This window comes from Cebus imitator, unplaced genomic scaffold (genome assembly GCF_001604975.1).
Source record: "Cebus imitator isolate Cc_AM_T3 unplaced genomic scaffold, Cebus_imitator-1.0 Scaffold101, whole genome shotgun sequence".
NCBI classification, from domain to species: Eukaryota; Metazoa; Chordata; class Mammalia; order Primates; family Cebidae; genus Cebus; species Cebus imitator.
Genome location: NW_016107416.1, coordinates 5,680,392 through 5,702,331, shown reverse-complemented (window position 1 = coordinate 5,702,331; position 21,940 = coordinate 5,680,392). Strand labels below are relative to the sequence as shown.

Sequence of the window (21,940 nt, the reverse complement as noted above, 5' to 3'; positions counted from 1 at the left end):
TTTTTAGACGGAGTTTCGCTCTTGTTGCCCAGGCTGGAGTACAGTGGCGCAATCTCAGCTCACTGCAACTTCTGCCTCCCAGGTTCAAGCGATTCTTCTGCCTCAGCCTCCCGAGTAGCTGGGGTTACAGGCATGCGCCACCACACCTGGCTAATTTTGTATTTTTAGTAGAGATGGGGTTTCTCCATCTTGGTCAGGCTGGTCTTGAACTCCTGACTTCAGGTGATTCACCTGCCTGGGCTTCCCAAATTGTTGGGATTACAGGCGTGAGCCACCATGCCCATTGATTTTTTAAATCCTTTTAAACAGAATGAAAACATACAGAAAAAGTTTTCAGCCTTTAAAATTTTTTTTCTCTTTTTCTGAGATGGAGTCTTGCTCTGTCACCCAGGCTGTAGTGCAGTGACGTGATCTCGGCTCACATGATCTCGGCTCACATGATCTCGGCTCTGTACCCTCTGCCTCCCAGGTTCAAACGATTCTTCTTCCTCAGCCTCCCGAGTAGCTGGGATTATAGGCGCATACCACTATACCTGGCTAATTTTTTGTATTTTTAGTAGAAATGGGGTTTCACCAGGTTGGCCAGTCTGGTCTCGAACTTCTGACCTCGGGTGATCTACCTGCCTTGGCCTCCCAGAGTGCTGGGTTTATAGGCATGAGCCAGCACACATAGTGACCCTTTTAAGTTTTTAAAAATGCAAACATTTCAGAGGCTTAAGCTCTCAAAACAAAGGTTATTTTGGAGAAACCAAAAATTGTAATGCACTTTTATGACAAAGTATTGTCTGTATTCATGTCAACAAAGAGTACTTAAATAAAAACTCAGTCTTATTAGCTTTTATAGTCCTGTCTAGGCTAGTTATATCAGTTAGTATATCAGTTAGTTACATTAAAATGAGTGATAATGAAGCCAAGATCAAAGGTTTGCTTTATTGGACAGTTAGTTCCACAGCAGGAAAAACACTTCCATCTTCTAGGTTGTGTTTTTTTTTTTAATGAGATCGGGTCTTATTCTGTCACCCAGGTTGGAGTACAGTGGCACAATCTCGGCTCACTGCAGCCTCTGTGTCCTGGGTTCAAGCTGTTCTCCCATTTCAGCCTCCCGATTAGCTGGGATTACAGGTACCCACTTGGCTAATTTTGGTATTTTTGTGGAGATGGGGTTTCACAATGTTGGCCAGGCTGATCTTGAACTCCTGACCTCAGGTGATCCTCCCACCTTGGCCTCCCAAAGTGCTGGGATTATAAGCGTGAGCCACCACGCCCAGCCCCATCTTAGTTTTTATAACTTAGATCTTGACTTCCTCAGAGAAAGTATAGGTGTCTGAGTAGAAATTATTCTATTGAAACAAATAAAAGATAACTCATGCTCTGTTTTTTAGTGGTGACTTAAATGTCACTTAGGAGGACCTTACCTTTAAACACACTGAAGTTGATGCTGTTGTGATCACTTAACTGCTTTTTTACCTTTCCCCCTACAAATTATTAATTATTTCAGTTGAGAGAAAGTAGCTCATTTTTAAAGGTGACCTGACATTTTAGATAGTCATCTTGGAACAGATTTGAAGTTTCTTTATGCCAATGGCAATGTGTTATTTAATCTTAAACATTTATAATTTGCATTTCAATTAACCTTTTCTTAATTTCCCTATTTGGCACTTGTAAACTCATTTAAACTATGGAAGCAATCCGTGAAGTCCTTTTTAATGTAACTGTCTAATACTCTTGATTTTTGAGGTTCTCAAGAAGGAAGATGTAAATAAAATAGTTATCAAGGTGTCTTGTAAGTTTCATAGAGGTATGAATATATTAAACTTATATAGTCCCACATACTGTTACACTTTAGGCTGTCTGTGCAACGTCAGTCTTTATCAAGACCTCTTCAAGATATAAAAATTAAAAAAAAATTTTTTTTAACTTTTAGAGATAGGGCCTTGCTCTGTCACCAGGCTGAAGTGCAGTGGCATGATTATGGCTCACTGTGGCCTCAAGGGTCAATTGATCCTCCTGCTTCAGTCTCCTGAGTAGTTGGGACTGCAGGCATGTACCACTCTGGCTGGCTAATTTTTAAGTTTTTTGTAGAGTCGGTGTCTAGGCTTTGTTACCCAGTCTGATCTCTAACTCCTTGCCTCAAGCGATCCTCCCTCCCCAGCCTCCCAAACTGCTGGGATTACAAGCATGAGCCAGTGTACCTGGCCAAGATACAAGACTTTTAAAAGGGTAAAGCTTTTATGTCAGGAGTTAAAAATTATTTAATCATTAAAAATTATAGCATTTGGCTGTGCACAGTGGCTCATGCCTGTAATTGCAGCACTTTGGGAGGCTAAGGCAGGTAGATCACTTGAGCTCAGGAGTTCGACAGCAGCCTGGTCAACATGGTGAAACCCCATCTCTACAAAAAATACAAAGATTAGCTGGGCATGGTGGTGCTGCCTGTAGTGCCAGCTACTCTGAAGGCTGAGGTGGGAGGATCACTTGAGCCCGGGAGGTCAAGTGTGTAGTGAGCCGAGATTGTACCACTACCCTCCAACCTGGGCAACAGAGTGAGACCCTTTAACAAAATATTAATATATACTGCATTCATCCATCTTTCCTTCTAACCTTGTTTTATATAGTGGAGCACAAAATCTGACAGCTTTTGTTTAAAATAATTGAAAGAAATCCCAAATCTCATTAGTAATAGAACGTGACCATCCCACCCTTCCATTTTCCTGTAGAAGGTAAGAACTAAAGAATCGTTTGGGAGTGGGGGATGGAGTGTTTCTGCCTTTGAGACTTTATCGTAGGGCCCTTCTTTGTTGAAATGTAGGGTGACTCTGTCTCTACTTTTTGACCTTTTTCTTTTTTTTGTTGTTTTTATAAAGCCATTCAGAAGCAGGTATTGACCTTTTTCCTGCCTGAACATGTGTTGAGCTGCTTTTTTCACCCTCTTGAATATATTTTATGTTTTTCTGACATCATTTTAGTGTATGAAGTTTTAATACTTAAAGAAATTCTGGCCGGACGCAGTGGCTCACACCTGTAATCCCGGCACTTTGGGAGGCCAGGGCGGGGGGTGGATCATTTAATGTCAGAAGTTCAAGACAAGCCTGGCCAACATGGAAAAACCCTGTCTCTACTAAAAATACAAAAATTAACTGTGTATGGTGGCGGGCACCTGTAATCCCAGCTATTCGGGAGGATGAGGCATGAGAATCACTTAAACCCAGGAAGCAGAGGTTGCAGTAAGCTGAGATTGTGCCACTCATTCCAGCCTGGGTGACAGGGCAAAACCCCAGTGAAAAAAAAGAAAGAAATTCTACCTTTTTTGTGACCTGAACTCTGTCTTTGCTTTTGTTATTTCTACCCTATTAGTGAAGTGTCTGACAAAACAAGTTCGTCTGTAGAATATAGCTTAGGCTTTTTGTTGTCATGTCATTTAAAAAACCCTATTGTGCATCATACATTCATTATTAATATCTTTGTATGAACAGAAATGAGATTAATCAGGAGGCATTTATTCACACCATGATGGTACTTGCTATGGGTGTGTTGGGTTATGTTATTTTGTGTAGCTTTTTAATTTAAATTTTGAATAACAGTAATTTTTTCTAACTTGCAATATCTCCTGTTTACCCCAGGGTTGGACTGGTCTGAAGAGAGTGGAGAGGAACCGGAGGACTCAGAGCAGGCCTCACCCTACCAGGTTGCATGGTCCATCCGGGAAACCCTTAGATATGAAAGACATGCGTAAGTCTTCTGTTCTATTTTTATTCTTTTTTTCTTTTTTTTTTTTTTTTTGAGATGGAGTCTCACTCTGTCGCCTAGGCTGGAGTGCAGTGGTGTGGTCTCAGCTCACTGCAACCTCGGCCTCCCAGGTTCAAGCAATTCTCCTTTTTAGCCTCCTGAGTAGCTGGGATTACAGGCACCCACCACCGTGCCTGAGTAATATTTTTATATTTTTAGTACAGATCAGGTTTCACCATGTTGGCCAGGCTGGTTTCAAACTCCTGATCTCAAGTGATCTGTCCGCCAAGACCTCCCAAAAGGGCTGGGATTATAGGCGTGAGCTACCACTCCTGGCCCAATTTTTATTCTTGAATGACTGCTGTAGCAGGTTGATATTTCCCCCTATATATGCTGATTTTTATATGTTATTAGATATAGTTTTATTGTAAAATAAAGGTTCAAAAAGTTGGAAGTTAAATAGACTTCACTCCAGGAAATTGGAGGTAAAATAGATTCCACTTGGGAAGAAATGTGCTATATTGTTTGAGCAAAGCTACTCTTAAATTTTCTTGGTAAATTTGTTTCTGTACCTGTCCCATTCATCATTAAAGGAATTAATTATTATAGAACTTAGAATTGAAAAGAACCTTAGAGATTAATTGATCCAATTTCCTCATTTTACACAAGAGGAAAGCAAGGTCCACATAAGTTGAGAAACTTGCACATGGTCTCTTGGAGGGCTATGTGGATTCCCACTGTCTTGCTTCTCTGTATCTCCTTGGCTGTGTCTGCACAGTAGCTAAAGTAGTGCTTTTTTACTTCACTTCTATCTTCTGCAACATTGATCCATTCTTTGTTTCTACTGTGACACAGTGTTTTTTGTTTTTTAAGGATAAATCTCCTGAGGTGTTTTCTTTGTACCTTCCTAATTGGAAATCTATTTGGGTATACTGACAGCTCTCTTCAGTTTTTTTTCCCATGTATGTCTTAGGAAAAGAAACACTCGTCTAAGATCTGTAGAAGTTGAATGCATATCCACTTCAATGATAGTAAGAAAACAAACTTTTTTAGGAGACTGCTTTTAGCATTGTACAGATTCACTTGGTGCAGTTTGACAATACCAAGATAGATCCTTGTCTTTGGGGCCAAAAAATGACTCACTGACTCAGCTAATTATTTATTTAAAATGTTGTGGTTTGAATAGATATTCAGCAATATAGAGGGAGACCATCTGTCTGTGATGGTTTTTGAATTTATAGGATTAAAAATGTGATTTGTTAGTATACCCAGAGGTGATTAGGCTTATGGAACTGATTCCCTAGAGTCTAATCTGTACACTAAAATGTACACATAATGAGAAGTATAATCATCAAGTAGTACAAATGGCCACTGAACAAAATAACACAGGAAGCAAATTATCATCAGAAGCTTATTTGGACATGGAATTAGAGCAAGTAGGTTAGTTGGATTTTATTAATGGTCAGTGTCTTAAATTATAATAGCATGATGCATCTCACTCTTGGGATTTATTTCCCATCTAGTTGTTCCTGCCTCAATTACCCCTTAGATAGTATTGGAGAATGTTACACCTTTTTTTCTTACTCTGAGGTTCCATTTTATATGTCATTCAAGACTATTTCCTTACCATTAACAGATTCTTTCAGATACAGTACAATAGAGTCAGTTGAGCTTAAGCTTTTTAGTTATAGATACCATCAGTCATACTTCCTAACGGTAATTCATATCAGCTTAATTTGACTTGTGATATTTTGGGTTAATTTTACAAATCCAGCAAAAACCTGGTACATGGGAAATTATTAATAAACGGTTATTATCATTTTAAATTTAATTTTCAAGGTAACCTGGACATCAGTATTGAGAGTATATGCTATTGATTGGGAACAATGTGTATTCTATTCTGCCTTCTATTCTTGCAGAGTTATCAAAATACTTCTTTTATTGTTTTAGATTTGTGGCCCTCCTCATTTTTCTTTATCTCCGTAGCATGTTACTTTCTTGGCCACTCTTGCAGCTTGCTTCCTCTTTGACTACCACGATGCTCTGCTCTCCTGGTTCTTCTCCTTTACTCTGTCTTCCTCCCCCACCCATCTTTTTTGAAACAGATATTTATCCTTCTTGCCCAGCTGTTGTTGTTTTCATCTTTTCCCCTTCATTCTTTTCCTTCACTCAGTTATTCATTTTTCATTTCATACATTTGTCTTACTTATTCAGCACATTTTTGTTGGGCTCTTACAATGCTCCAGTCACAGAGCACTCTATATTTTTAATGTTGGGTAAAACAGAGATCGAATCGGTTTACCCACCTGTCTGTGTCTATAATTCCACATTTGTATCTGCCACTCTGCCCTCTAAGAGGAATCGCTGTCCTGTATTTTAATTAATTAATTAATTAATTAATTAAATTTTTGAAACAGGAGTTTTGCTCTGTTGCCCAGGGAAGAGTACAGTGACATGATCACAGCTCACTGCAGTCTTGAACTGCCAGGCTCAAGCCATCCTCCCACCATAGCCTCCCAAGTAGTTGGAACTACTATACCACCACGTTTGGCTAATTTTAAAATTTTTTGTAGAGATGGACTCTTGCCAGGTTGGGCTCAAACTCCTGGTCTCTAGGGATCCTCCTGCTTAGGCGTCCCAAAATGTTGGGATTATAAGCATGAGCCACCATGCCTGACCTGTACTGTATTTTAAACTTCCATCTTTATTCTAATTTCTTGTTGAAGCTACCTATCATTTATTGTACCTTGCTGTGTTTAAGTGTAGTGGAAAATGGCAAGCTGTAGAAAACTGGCCCTAACTGGCTCGGTGCGGTGGCTAACGCCTATAATCTCAGCACTTGGGGAGGCCAAGGCTGGTGGATCACAAGGTCAGGAGTTTGAGACCAGCATGAACAACAAGGTGAAATCCCGTCTCTACTAAAAATACAAAAATTAGCCGGGTGTGGTGGTGGCACACCTATAATCTGAGCTACTCAGGAGGCTGACGCAGGAGAATTGCTTGAACCTAGGAGGCGGAGGTTGCAATGAGCTGAGATTGCACCACTGCACTCCAGCCTGGGCGACAGAGCAAGACTCCATCTCAAAAAAAAAAAAAAAAGAAGAAGAAGAAAAGTAAAGAAAAAAAGAAAGAAAATTGGCCCTACCTAGGCTATTCATTATATTTTCAAGAGGATATTGCCATTTCAAATGCTTTAGTGAGGTCATTGAGTTTTTGAAAGAAAAAGTGACAGTGATCTGGCCACCAAGTTTGTGTCTAAAGAACCTCTTTGTGAGTTTTCTTGCTAATCCAGGATGACACCTTAAGGAATTTTTTTGTTTGTTTGTTTTGAGTCAGGGTCTTACCCTATCACCCAGGCTGGAGCACAGTGGCTAGATCATAGCTCACTGCAGCCTCGACTTCCTGGGCTCAAGTGATCCTCTTGCCTTAGCCTCCTGAGTAGCTGGGACTACAAGTGCAGGCCACCATTTTAAAATTTTTGTAGAGATAGGGTCTTAACTGTGTTGCCAAGGCTGGCCTCAAACTTCTTGCTTCAAGGAGTCCTCCTGCCTTGACCTTCTAAAGTATAGGGATTACAGGCATGAGCCGCTATACCTGTCCCTAAAGGATTTTTTTTTTTTTTTTTTTTGAAATGGAGTCTCACTCTGTCATCCAGGCTGGCGTGCAATGGCGTGATCTTGGCTCACTGCAACCTCCCCTCCCTACTGAGTTCAAGTGATTCCCCTGCCTCAGCCTCCCAAGTAGCTGAGGCTACAGGCACCCATCACCATGCCCAGCTAATTTTTGTATTTTTAGTAGAGATGGGGTTTCACCGTGTTGGTCAGGCTAGTCTTGAACTCCTGACCTCAGGGGATCCACCTGCCTCAGCCTCCCAAAGTGCTGGGATTACAGACATGAGCCACCTTTTAATCTTGCTTTTGGTTTCTTTGATTCTCTTTATTTTTATATTTTTAATTTCATTGCTTTGTGTTATAATTCCTGTTATTTCCTTCTGCTTGTTTTGGGTTTAATTTGCTTGTCTTTTTGTAGTTTTTAAGGTGACAGTTTAAATCAGTTGTCTGAGATCTTTCTTGTTTTCTAATATTGACTCCTCGTTTTACATTTCCTCTAAGCACTGGTTATAGCTGTGTCCCACAGATTTTGATAAGACATTCATTGTTATTCAGTTCAAAGTCCTTTTTTTTGAGACAAGGTTTCACTCTGTCGCCCAGGCTGGAGTTCAGTGGCATGATTATGGCTCACCGCAGCCTTGACCTCCTGGCTTAAGAGATCCTCCCGTGTCAGCCTCCTAAGTGACTGAGATCATACACATGTGCCACCACTCATGGCTGATTTTTTTTTTTTTTTTCTTGTAAAGATGGGATCTCAAACTCCTGGGCTCAAGTGATCCTCCCATCTTGACCTCCCTAAATGCTAGGATTACAGGCATGAGCCACTGTGCCCAGCCCCAAAATACTTTGTAATATCCGTTTTGATTTCTTGTTTGATCTATGGGTTATTTAGAACTGATATTTACTATTTGAGTATTTTGGTGTTTCCCAAATACTGATTTCTAGTTCAATTCTGTGATCAGAAACCACATTTGAATATAGTATTCTATAAATGTAAATTAGGTCAAGTTGGTTAATAGTGTTGTTCATGTTTTCTACATCTGTGATGATGTTTGTCAACTTGTTATATCAATTACTGAGAAAAGGATCTTGAAATTTCTCTTAGTGAATTTGATTATTTTTCCTTCTGAGTCTGTCATTGTTTATTTCTCACATTATGTATTTCTGTTATTAGATGCATAATTGTTTAAGATTGTTTTGTCCTCTTGATGAAGTGACCTCTTTATTGTTATAAAATGGCCCTTTATATCCCAGTAACAGTGTTTGCTCTGAGATCTTTCCTTATGTGGCATTAACACAGCCACTTCATCTTTCTTTTGATTAGTGAAAGCTTGGCATCTTTTTCAGTCCTTTTGCTTTTAACCTGTTGTGTCTTTATATTTAAAGTGAGTTTCTTATTGGCATTGTATTACTGGGTCTTGCTTTTCTATCTCCTCTGACAGTCTCTACTTTTTATTCGGAGTATTTAGACAACTTAAATTTAATATGATATTGATATTATTGGGTTTAAATTTACTGTCTTTTGTATTTGTCACATCTATTCTTTGTTTTCTCACTTTTAAAATTATTTTTTATGATTGTATTTTATCTCTTTTCATAGCTTATTAGCTGTATTTGTATGCTTTGTTTTTGTAGTGGTTGTTGTAGGGTTTATATTGTACATCTTTAATTACTACAGTCTGCCTTCAAGTGTTAAACCGCCTCACGTGTAAGAACCTATAACAGTGTCCTTTCATTGCTACTCATTTAATTTATCTACTCTGACAGTGTCTGCTTTTTATTTGGAGTGTTTAGACCAATTGAATTTAATGTTATCATTTGTATTACTGCATTTATTTAATTTTTGAGACAGAAACAAAACATTGAAAACTGTAGCTTCTGGAAGAACCGCTTGTTCTTGCCCATCTTGTATCTCTCTTTGAACTTGACCTTGGCCTCCCATAGGGCCTTGTGTTGAAGAGCAGGATCTCTGAAGATCCTTGTCATCCTTGTCGATGACAGTTTTGTGTAAGGGGCTATCCACAGAGTACGTCGTAGGTGTAAGATGATTGTAGTTATAAACCTTCACAAAAGACTCGATCTTTGACCTCTTGGTAATCTTGTTTTCGCCCATGGCAGCTGTCACTTTGTGGGGATAGTGATCAACTCCAACCACCAGAGCCTGGATGTAGGGCCAGCCTGAGGTATTGTTCACGATGACAGCTTTGTGTCCAGCCAGAGTAGTGTGGCCAGGACCAGCAGCAGCACCACTTTCCCAGGTTTCATGCAGTTGCCCATTTTGACAGCAACCACTGAGGGCTACATCAGAAAGGAAGGAAGGCTGTTAACTGCATTTACATCTAACATATTAATTCTTATTTAAATGTTTTAGTATAATTCACTAGTGAAGCCATCTGGTCCTGGGCTTTTTTTTTATTTTTGAGACAAGAGTCTTACTCTGTCATCCAGGCTGGAGTGCAGTGGCGTGATTTAGGCTCACTAAACTACCTGAGTTCAAGCGGTTCTCCTGCCTCAGCTTCCTGAGTAGCGGGTATTATGGCCATTCTTGCAGGAGTAAGATGGTATAGTATTGTGGTTTTGATTTGCATTTCTCTGCAAATCAGTTTTGCAATTAGTGATGTTGAGCATTTTTTCATATGTTTGCTGGCCATTTGTTTATCTTCTTTTGAGAATTGTGTATTCATGTCCTTAGCCCACTTTTTAATGGGTTTGTTTGTTTTTTCCTTAGTGATTTGTTTGAGATCGTTGTGGATTCTGGATATTAGTCCTTTGTCAGATGTATAGATTGTGAAGAGTTTCTCCCACTCTGTTGTTGTCTGTTTACTCTGCTGACTGTGTTTTTTTTGATGTGCAAAGCACTTTAATTATGTCTCAGCTGTTTATCTTTGTTTTTATTGCATTTGCTTTTGGGTTCTTGGTCATGAACTCATTGCCTAAGCCAGTGTCTAGAAGGCTTTTTCCAATGTTATCTTCTACAGTTTTAATAGTTTCAGATGTTAGATTTAAGTCCTTAATCAATCTTGAGTTGATTTTTATGTAAGGTGAGAGATGAGGAACCAGTTTCATTTTCCTACATGTGGCTAGCCGATTATCCCAGCACAATTTGTTGAAAAGGGTATTCTTTCCTCACTGTATGTTTCTGTTTGCTTTGTCAAAGATTACTTGGCCGTGGGTATTTGAGTTTATTTGTGCTTGTTCTGTATTCTTTTCCATTGGTCTATGTGCCTATTTTTATACCAGTACCGTGCTGTTTTGGTTACTATGGCCTTATAGTATAGTTTGAAATTGGGTAGTGTGCTGCCTCCAGATTTGTTCTTTTTGCTTAGTCTTGTGTTGGCTCTGTGGGCTCTTTTTTGATTCCATATGAATTTTAGAATTGTTTTTTTCTAATTCTGTGAAGAATGATGGTGGTATTTTGGTGGGGATTGTGTTAAATTTGTAGATTGCTTCTGGCAGTATGGTCATTTTCTTCTTTTTTTTTTTTTTGAGATGGAGTTTCGTTCTGTCACTTGGGCTGGAGTGCAAGTGGCACGATCTTGGCTCACTGCAACTTCCACCTCCCAGGTTCAGGTGATTTTTCTGCCTCAGCCTCCTGAGTAGCTGGGACTACAGGCACCTGCCACCATGATTCGCTAAGTTTTGTATTTTAAGTAGAGACAGGGTTTCAATATGTTGGCCAGGCTGGTCTCAAACTTCTGACCTTGTGATCCGCCTGCCTCAGCCTCCCAAAGTACTGGGATTACAAGCATGAGCCATGGTGCCTGGCATTTATTTATTTATTTACTAATTTTTTTGGACAGTATGGTCATTTTCGCAATATTGATTCAACCCATCCATGAGCATGGGATGTGTTTCCATTTGTTTGTGTCATCCATGGTTTCTTTTAGCAGTGTTTTGTAGTTTTCCTTGTAGAGGTCTTTTGCCTTATTTGTAAGGTATATTCCCAAGTTTTTTTTTTTTTTTTTGGCAGCTATAGTAAAAGGGGTTCAGGCCAGGCGCAGTGGCTCACGCTTATAATCCCAGCACTTTGGGATGCCAAGGCAGGTGGATCACAAGGTCAGGAAATCAAGATCATCCTGACCAACATGGTGAAACCTTGTCTCTACTAAAATACAAAAAATTAGCCTGGTGTGGTGGTACTTGTCTGTATTTCCAACTACTTGGGAGGCTGAGACAGGGGAATCGCTTGAACCCAGGAGGTGGAGTGAGCTCAGATCACACTACTGCATTCCAGCCTGGCAACAGAGCAAGACTCCATCTCAAAAACAAAAACAAAAAGAGGTGGGGTTTGAGTTCTTGATTTGATTCTCCACTTGGTTGCTGTTCGTATAGAGAAGAGCTACCGATTGGTGTATATTAATCTTGTATCCTGATACTTTGCTGAATTCTTTTATCAGTTCTGGGAACTTTTTGGAGGAGTCTTAATGGTTTTTGAGGGTAAATGATCAGATCATCAGCAAACAGTGACAGTTTGACTTCCTCTTTACTGATTTGGGTACCCTTTATTTCTTTCTCTTATCTAATTGCTCTGGCTAGGACTTCCAGTATTTTGCTGTAGAGGAGTGTGAGAGTGGGCATCCTTGTCTTGTTCCAGTTCTCAGAGGGAATGCTTTCAACTTTTCCCCATTTAGTATTACGTTGGCTGTGGGTTTTTCATAGATGGCTTTTATTACATTGAGGTATGTCTCTTGTATACTGATTTTGCTGAGAGTTTTAATCATAAATCGATGCTAGATTTTGTCAAATGCTTTTTCTGCATCTATTGAGATGATCATGTGATTTTTGTTTTTAATTCTGTTTATGTGGTGTATCACATTTATTGACTTGCGGATGTTAAACCATCCCTGCATCCCTTGTGTGAAACCCACTTGATCATGGTGAATTATCTTTTTGATATGTTGTTGAATTTGGTTAGCTAGTATTTTCTTAAAAATGTTAGCATCTATGTTCATCAGGGATATTGGTCTGTTTTCTTTTTTGGTTATGTCCTAGTTTTGGTATTAAGGTGAAGCTGGCTTCATAGAATGAATTAGGGAGGGTTCCTTCTTTCTCTATCTTGTGAGATAGTGTCAAAAAGATTGGTACCAATTCTTCTTTGAATGTCTGGTAGAAGTCTGCTGTGAATCCGTCTGGTCCTGGACTGTTTTTTGTTGGTAATTTAAAAATTACCACTTCAGTCTCGCTGCTTGTATTGGTCTGTTCAGGGTATCTAATTCTTCTTGATTTAGGCTAGGAGGGTTGTATTTTTCCAGGAATTTATCCATCTCTTCTAGATTTTCTAGTTTATGTATGTAAAGGTGTTCATATTAGCCTTGAATGACCTTTTATATTTCATTGGTGTCAGTTGTAATATCTCCTGTTTCGTTTTTTAGTGAGGTTATTTGGATTTTCTCTCTTCTTTTCTTGGTTAATCTTACTAATATTCTATCAATTTTATTTATCTTTTCAAAGAACCAGCTTTTTGTTTCATTTATCTTTTGTATTTTTTTTTTGGTTGTTGTTTCAGTTTCATTTATTTCTGCTCTGATATTGTTTATTTCCTTTCTTCTGCTAGGTTTGGGTTTAGTTTGTTCTTGTTTCTCCAGTTCCTTGAGGTATGACCTTAGAATGTCCGTTTGTGCTTTTTCAGTCTTTTTGATGTAGGCGTTTAGGGCTATGAACTTTTCTCTTAGCACTGCCTTTACTGTATTCGAGAGGTTGTGTCATTATTATCATTCAATTTGAAGAAACTTTAAATGTCCATCTTATTTCGTTTTTGACCCAATGCTCTTTCAGGAGCAGGTTATTTAATTTCCACATATTTGCATGATTTTGAAGGTTCCTTTTGGAGTTGATTTCCAGTTTTATTCCACTGTAGTCTGAGAGAGTGCTTGATATGATTTCGATTTGCTTAAATTTATTGAGGCTCATTTTGTGACCTAGCATGTGGTCTATCTTGGAGGAAGCTCCCTGCGCTGTTGAATAGAATGTGTATTTTGTGGTTGTTGGACAAGACCTTTTACCATTATATAATGTCCCTCTTTGTCTCTTTTAACTGCTGTTGCTTTAAAGTTTGTTTTGTCTGATATAAGAATAGCTACCTCAGTTTGCTTTTGGTGTCCATTTGCACGAAATGCCTTTTTCTGCATCTTTACTTTAAGTTTATGTGAGTCCTTATATGTTAGGTGAGTCTCCCAAAGGCAGCAGATAGTTGGTGGGTGAGTTCTTATCCATTCTGTGCTTCTGAATCTTTTAAGTAGGGCATTTAGGTCATTTGCATTCAATGTTAGTATTGAAATGTGAGGTACCATTGCCTTCATTTTGCTCTTCGTTGCCTATGTACTTTCGTTTTTGGTTTTTGCTTTCTAACTTGTATTTTTGTTTTATAGGTCCTGTGTGATTTATGCTTTAAAGAGGTTCTGTTCTGATGTGTTTCCAGAATTTGTTTCAAGATTTAGAGCTTCTTTTAGCAGTTCTTGTAGTGGTAGTTTGGTAATGGCAAATTCTCTTGGCATTTGTTTGTCTGAAAAGACTATCATTCTTTCATATATGATGCTTAGTTTTGCTGGATACAAAATTCTTGGCTGATAATTGCTTTGTTTAAGGAGGTTGAAGAAAGGGCCCCAGTCCCTTCTAGCTTGTAGGGTTTCTATTGAGAAATCTGCTGTTAATCTTGGGTTCAAAGATCCCTGTGATGTTAGGCAGGTTACCTAGTGCTTCTGTCTCACAGCTCTTAAGATTCTTTCCTTTGTCTGCCGGGCGCGGTGGCTCAAGCCTGTAATCCCAGCACTTTGGGAGGCCGAGGCGGGTGGATCACGAGGTCAAGAGATCGAGACCATCCTGGTCAACATGGTGAAACCCCGTCTCTACTAAAACTACAAAAAAAATTAGCTGGGCATGGTGGCGCGTGCCTGTAATCCCAGCTACTCAGGAGGCTGAGGCAGGAGAATTGCCTGAACCCAGGAGACGGAGGTTGCGGTGAGCCGAGATCGCGCCATTGCACTCCAGCCTGGGTAACAAGAGCGAAACTCCGTCTCAAAAAAAAAAAAAAAAAAGATTCTTTCCTTTGTCTTAACTTTGGATAACCTGATGACAGTGTGTATAGGCGCAAGTTCCCATGTCAGTGGAGTTGTATACCTAGGAGTATTATGGCTGCCTCTGCTGAATCATGCAGGTTGTCAGGGAAGTAGAGGAAAGCCGGCAGTCATAGGCCTCACCCAGCTCCCATCCAATCCAAAGGGCCAGCCTCACTTCCACCATGCCCTGCCTAACAGCCCCATGTCTGTTTCCAGACAGTCGGCAAGCAGGGCTTGAGAACTTTCCCCAGGCTACCTGCCTCCTAGCTGCAAAAGAGAAGGGCTTTGGTTCTTTCCCCACCTGTGGAGTCTGCATGTGGGATTTGTGCCCTCCCCCAAGTTCTGGCCATGAGGGTTCTTGCCAGGTTCAAATATGTTACAAAAGTTCAGCTGGAGATTTTCTTCTCTCTGTGGCATTTTCCCCATGCCTCTGGCTGCTCTTCTGAAAGATCCCTGTGATGCCAGGTAGGAATAGCCTGCTAAGGGACCCAGTGAGCTCTTAGAGCCTTTCCTTCTTCTTCCTCTACCCTTGTAATTCGCTCGGCTCTCTAAATTGACTCAGCTCCAGGTAAGATTGGAAACTCCTACAAACTAGACCTTCAGTTTCCCCAGCTCGGGTGTCTGTTCGGGAATGGAGGATTTCCCTTTCCCAGTTCCCAAATACTTTGGGCACTTACAGTATTTGGGATGTCTTTCGGGTCTTGCAGGAGCAGTCTACTTCCTTCAGAGGGTCTGTGGGTCCTCTTGGGATTCCTGTTTGTTTTTGCAATTGTTTTGGAGCTAAAATTCACGATGCAAGCCTCTGCACTCTGCTCTGTCAGTCCAAGTCAGAGATGCAATCCAGTCCTGCATCGCATTGCCATGGTGATCACCAGTATCTTCTCTATTTTAAGCCAGTCCTAGCAGTAAAGTGCCATCTGGGCCTACTGCATGAGGGGTGTGCAGCACAGGAGGCAGGCAGGGCCAGGCAGTGGTCGCAGTGCTGTCCTAAGAGCCTAAGAGTGGGACTGGAGCCAGGGGACACTGAGGTAGTGATAGTGGTGATGGAGGTGCAGATTTTGGCAACTGATTATTCACCCAAGCTTTACCTTCCCTTTAAGACCTGCCCTTCCTCTCCATTTGCTTTTTCTATGAATGAGACATCCAGTTTTCTAGTTATGTAGATTCAAAGCCATTGAGCCATTGACTTTCTAATCCTTTATATTGAGGCGCCAAAGTGAGTTATTTCTCTTACGTTAATGACTCTTATATGTCTTGCTTTGTTTGTTTTTTGAGACTGGAGTCTGTTGCCCAGGCTGGAGTGCAGTGGCGTGATCTTGGCTCACTGCAATCTTTGCCTCCTGGGTTCAAGCAATTCTCCTGCCTCAACCTCCCAAGTAGCTGGGACTACAGGCATGGCTAATTTTTTTGTATTTTTAGTTCTTTGCTTTATACATGATGCTACTGTCCTTCTCCAGTCTTCCTTAGTGGAAACTGCTGCCTGCTTATTGTCCTTTCCCTGGTCCTTGCTAGCTGACAAAGCTTGTCTTTTATACATGCAGATTGCTTCATGCTCTCCAGTCCTGCCCCTTCCATCCTAGCATGGATCCTTGTTATCTCTTAACCTGGAGTTTTACAGTAATTTTTTAACCATCTTCCTCTCTCTCTTTCTGTGTTTATTTTATATCTGCTGCTGACTGTAATCATTGCCATGGCACACTTCTGTTACTGTATTTTCTTAACAATTACAAAGCTTAGCAGTTAGGATTGCAAAATTTAAAAAATTACGAGGCTTCTGCCTTGCCTGTGGAATAAAGGTTAAACTCTTTAATTTGACATTTAGGTTTAGAAAGCTAAACTTACCTATCATTATTCCCTTACAGACCCAATACCTTAGCCAAACCAAGTTACTTACATTCTTGCTGTTCACCGTCCTATCTCTTTATCTTGGATTACGTGTTCTATTTGTGTGAGGTCCTCGTTCTTCAGGGCTCATTTCTGCTGTCATCTCCTCTGCAAAGCCTTTCTTTCCTTCCAGCAGTCTTTTTTTTTTTTTTCTGAGACAAAGTTTTGCTCTGTCACCTAGGGTGGAGTGTACTGCTGCGACCTCAGCTTACTGCAACCTCTGCCTCCCAGGTTCTAATGATTCTCCTGCTTCAGCCTCCCCAGTAGCTGGGGTTACAGGAATGCACCATCACACCTAGGAACTTTTTTATTTTTAGTAGAGACAGGATTTTGCCATATTGGTCGAACTCTTGACCTCAAGTGATCTGCCCACCTTGGCCTCTCAAAGTGCTGGGATTATAGGTGTGACCCACCATGCCCGGCCCTTCCAGCTGTCTTCCCAGTGAACTTCAGTAACACCATACCTAGACCTCTGTTGTGGTACTTTACTATCCTCTATCTTGTGTGAAAGGTATTTATCAAACTTGCTAGCTCTGTGAGAACTCCCAAGCGTAGACCGGCCGTCAGAGGTCAGGGAAAAATTCAAAATGAAGAATCCTGGGCCCTATACCATTGAGATTCTGGTTCAGTAGACTTGGCGTAGGTCCTAGGAATCTGAAACTTTTAAATGTTCCCAGATTTTTCTTATTCGTGGTCAGATATTTGAATCATTGGCCCACCTGCCCCACTAATTAACTTATAAAAGTAGTTACTGATTTTATTCTTTTTGTTTGTTTGTTTTTTGAGACAGAGTCCCACTGTCTTGGCCAGGCTGGGGTGCAGTGGCATCAACTCAGCCGTCTCCTGGGCTTAAGCAATTCTTTTGCCTCAGCCTTCCAAGTAGCTGGGATTATAGGTGTGTGCCACCATGCCCAGCTAATTTTTGTAGTTTTAGTAGACACGGGGTTTTACCATGTTGGCCTGGCTGGTATTGAACTCCTGATCTCAGGTAATCCTCCTGCTTCGGCCTCCTAAAGTGGTGGGATTAGAGGCATGAGCCACAGCGCCCAGCCACTGATTTTATTCTTTCTTGGATTGTTTTAACTTCTGGGAAGTGTCTTGTCTAAATTGCATTATAAACTCTGAAACATTGGTCTCTCTTCTGTAGTGCTCAGCATAATAGATACACAGTAAATGTTGAATGTTGAATAAATGAAAAGATTGAAGTAAAATCCTTCCATTTGTAGATCTGTAGTAAAAAGTATACTGATGAGAATACGCTTCTTAGGAGAAGTACTAAATAGAAGTTTAGCTAGGCACGGTGGCTCACACCTGTAATTCCAGCACTTTGGGAGGCTGAGGCAGGCGGATCATCTGAGGTCCGGAGATAGAGACCAGCCTGACTAACATGGAGAAACCCTGTCTCTACTAAAAATACAAAATTAGCCAGTCGTGGTGGCACATGCCTGTAATCGCAGCTACTCGGGAGGCTGAGGCAGGAGAATTGCTTGAACCCAGGAAATGGAGGTTGTGGTGAGCCAAGATCACGCCATTGCACTCCAGCCTGGGCAACAAGAGCAAAACTTCATCTCAAAAAAAAAAAAAAGAAGCTTATACAGTAGACTGTTATAGGCTATGCTGAAGAAAAGAATAATAATACCACTTAAGAGAAACCAAGCAATGAATAGCAGAAGATTAGTAAGTTAATATGTAGTCCACGGTGTCACATGTGTGGTATTTACTGAAGATAGAAGAGAAAGAAGCTAAAATAACAGGTCAGTTTTCAAGTCCAGTATGCAGTATTCCTAATGGTAAAAAGTAAGATCACATTTGTTCCATGGAAAAGTGGCCTTTTAAACCTCTCTGGCGGTAGATATTGCTAACTAAGCTCAGCACCCTTTCTTGTTGAGCTTAGATGTTCCCTCAGCATCATTTCCACATAGCCTTTCAGCCAGGACACCAATCAATCACATTATTAGCATGTGATGGAAAATCCTGTATCTAATCTCTGATTTAGTAAATGCTGTTTAGGATAATTCCATAGTTTAAAAAAAATACCTGGTAGAATTAATGTGATCCCTACAACCAAAATTCTCTAGGCACTTAGCAAGAAAAAGGTATTTAAAAACCAGAATGTTTAAAAGGGCAGCTCTTAGATAGTAAACTGTTAGGATTCGCTACTTGATTTCTGGTAAGACCTTCTTTTATGAAATTATGCTGTGTGTTTCCTTATAACTGTCATGTCATTTACTCAGAGTTTTTGTAAGTAAAGGGAAAAAAATGAATTTTTTTCTCAAGAGTCTCTAGTCACTTAAAATTTAGAAGACACTCATATATTAAGTGTCTAATGATACCAAGCTGTTTCTGAAAACACTGGATTAACCCTATCCTTATTGTTGAAATACTGCACTTATTTTTAGTTCTACTGGAATTCTCTTACTCTAATTGTGTTAAGTACCTGTTTACATGCCACAAAAGTTTTAAACCTGTGCCACACTTCATAATTCTCTTTTCCCCTGCCTAAAATGAACCTAATGTGTAATCAGTTTTTCATTTCTCTCCCTGCACTTTCCAGGTCAGATGATGATGATGCGGAGAGTAGGAGCTCCAGGGTGACCCAACTTTGCACTTACTTTCAGCAGAAATATAAGCACCTCTGCCGCCTGGAGCGGGCAGAAGCTCGTCAAAAGAAATGCCGGCATACGTTTAGGAAAGCTTTGCTGCAGGCGGCCAGTAAAGAACCAGAATGCACTGGTCAGTTAATACAAGAACTGCGGAGAGCTGCATGCAGCGGAACCAGGTTAGAGCCGTGCACAGCTACCTATTCCTAAGGGGCTCATCTCAGTTTGTTTTCTTTATTTTGTGAGAGGATAGTTGGAGCACAAGGGGAGATAGCCACTAAGTCCCAAATATTAAAGCATTGTGTTTTGGTTTTCTTGCTTTGTTAAAGTTCTACAGGTGGCAAAATAATATTACCATGACCTAACAGTGAAAGTAAAGCATTACTAAAATTTTGCTGAAATTTGATTAGAATTTATTCATTGAAGATTTGAGAAGGTTACCTGGCTTAAAAGAAAACTACTGTGCTTAGAAATTTTATGTTATTTACAAGTAACAGTTATAGTTTTTTAACTGCAAAAGTAGTATTTCATGTTTATTTACTTGTGTTATTTTAGTTTCTTTTCTGTGTTGTTTTTTGTTTTTAGAGACAAGGTCTTGCCCTGTCGCCCAGGCTGGAGTGCAGTTGTGTGATCATAGCTCACTGCAGTCTCAAACTCCTGGGCTCAAATGATCCTCCCAGCTTAGCCTCCTGAGTAGCTGGGACTATACGCATGTGAAACATTACCCAGCTAATTAAAACAATTTTTTTTTTTTTTTTTTGTAGAGATGAGGATGACAGAGGGAGTCTCCCTCAAAAAATAAAATCAAATAAAATCAGAATGATGTTAGTCTTTCCTAAAAAATAACTTTGTCATATTTATTGATGAGTAAGTGGAATAAGCCATTGAACCCAAATTAATTATCTTGCAGCCCACAGTCCTACAGTGATTATGTTGTTTGGTTGGAAACATCATCATTTATGGGGGATGCTATAAGGCATATCAAAGGGAATCCTGTAGTAGATTTTTTAAATATTAAAGACATGAAAAAGTTTTGGTAATTTCCTTTGTTTTGTTGGGCTTATTTGGATAATAAAAGATATCTAAATTACATCAGCATTTTTACCTTATTTTTTTTTTTTCTTTTTTCTTTGAGACCAAGTCTTGCACTGTCACCTGGGCTGGAGTGCAGTGGTGTGATCTTGGTTCACTGCAACCTCCACCTCCCAGGTTCAAACAATTCTTCTGCCTCAGTCTCCCAAGTAGCTGGGATTACAGGTGCCTACCACCATGCCTGGCTGATTTTTTTGTATTTTTAGTAAAGACAGGGTTTCACTCTATTGGCCAGGCTGCTTTCGAACTCCTGACCTTGTGATCCGCCTGCCTCAGCCTCTCAAAGTGCTGGGATTACAGGTGTGAGCCACGATGTCCAGCCATTTTTACCTTAATTTATCCATGGGATTATTGAAATTCTGACTTTGGATTTATTTTAAGAGGTAATTGGTAAGTTGGAACATAAGGCAATTTTAAATGAAACCAATAGTTATTTCGCAAGTTTATAATAAAGAAAATGAGGGAATGTATTGTACACTAGGCTTGTTAGATAGCTGAGCAGTTTATTAGAGTATTTAAGGAAAATTATCCCTTTGGGCCAGGTGTGGTGGTGCACACCTGTAGTCTTAGCACTTTGGGAGGCTGAGGCAGGTGGATCACCTGAGGGCCGGAGTTTAAGAATAGCCTGGCCAACATGGTGAAACCCCATCTCTACTAAAAATACAAAAAAATTAACCTGGCATGGTGGCAGGCACTTGTAATCGCAGCTATTCGGGAGGCTGAGACAGGACAATCACTTGAACCCTAGAGGCGGCGGGGGTTGCAGTGAGCCGAGATCATGCCTTTGCACTCCAGCCTGGGCAACAGAGCAAAACTCCATGTCAAAAAGAAAAAAGAAAAAAAAGTTATTCCATTAATACAGAGAGCCTTCTATTTAAATCTAGACTAAGAATTTGGGCCTAGCTGCCAGAATAGTAAAGGTTTATTTATTTGAAATTGTATATTATTTTTACGGGACTAAATTTAATGTAAATGACTTATTAAAGAAATCATGGATAAACTAGTAGGAATTAACTGTTTAGTTCTATGATGATCCACTTCCCTACTCTTATAATCCTGATGAATCTTGCAGAAATCTAATTAAGGCACGTTCTAAGGCAGCACCATGGACATATAAACAGTGTTTACAGTTTATATGAAATTAATAACTGAGGTTGAAGTATTACTTATATTTTGTGTAAATTCATATGTAATTTAGATTCTGTGTGCCCTTACCTAACACGCGTAAATCATTTCACTGAAACCCTGAGAAAGATATTAGAAACAAACAACTCAAAATATTTTTTGTTCGTGATATCTGACTTGAACTTAGTATGTTAAGTAGATTTTTTTTCCTCATACTCACACTTGTAAAGACCTAATAGTTTGCAGTGCTTTATAGAGTCATGTAAATAGGATAGGTTTTGTTATTTCTAAGAATTGTCTTTTTTTTTTTTTTTTTTTTTTTTAATTGAGTTTTTTCTTTTTTTTTTTTTTTTTTTTTTTTTGTTTTTTTTTTTTTTGGCAGTTTTATGGGTTTAGCAGCATGAGGCAGTCAATTCCTAATGATGGTGATAATTGTAGTCATGACTAACCACCACTGACTGTTTACTGTTTAACACTATATACTGTATATAAGTGGTTTAGATGTACTTAATCTTTTTATGCTCCCAACAACCCTGCCAGCTCAAGGAACCTTATTGTCTCTGCTTTACAGGTGAGGAAATTGAGGCTTAAATCAGGCCAGGTAACATGCCCATGGTCACACAGCTAGTAAGAGGGAGAGCTGAGATTCAGAACCAGGTCTGTCTAATTCTGTCTACTCTCAGTTCTTCATCACTTTACTGCCTCTTTGTGAAGTAAAAGGAAACAAGACATCACTTAAAAACAACTGATAGACATACTTAAAGCATATTATGATACAGTTATTTGCTTTGAATGTCAGAAAATTAGGGAAATAACACAATTGGTAGTTGTAATGCCTTCTTTCTTT

General features: G+C 39.8%; 1 protein-coding gene and 1 pseudogene across 4 annotated transcripts in view; one reads left to right on the top strand and one right to left on the bottom strand.

Moving 5' to 3' along the window:
- Window positions 1-21,940, top strand: part of INO80D (INO80 complex subunit D) — an 84,833-nt gene that overhangs the window by 41,839 nt on the left and 21,054 nt on the right. For all 4 annotated transcript variants that reach the window (XM_017536878.2, XM_017536879.2, XM_017536881.2 and 1 more), the window contains exons 5-6: window positions 3,621-3,729; window positions 18,831-19,055. In XM_017536878.2, the coding sequence (XP_017392367.1) occupies window positions 3,621-3,729; window positions 18,831-19,055 (334 nt within the window). The remainder of the gene's footprint in view (window positions 1-3,620; window positions 3,730-18,830; window positions 19,056-21,940) is intronic.
- LOC108310132 lies at window positions 7,640-9,869 on the bottom strand (annotated as a pseudogene).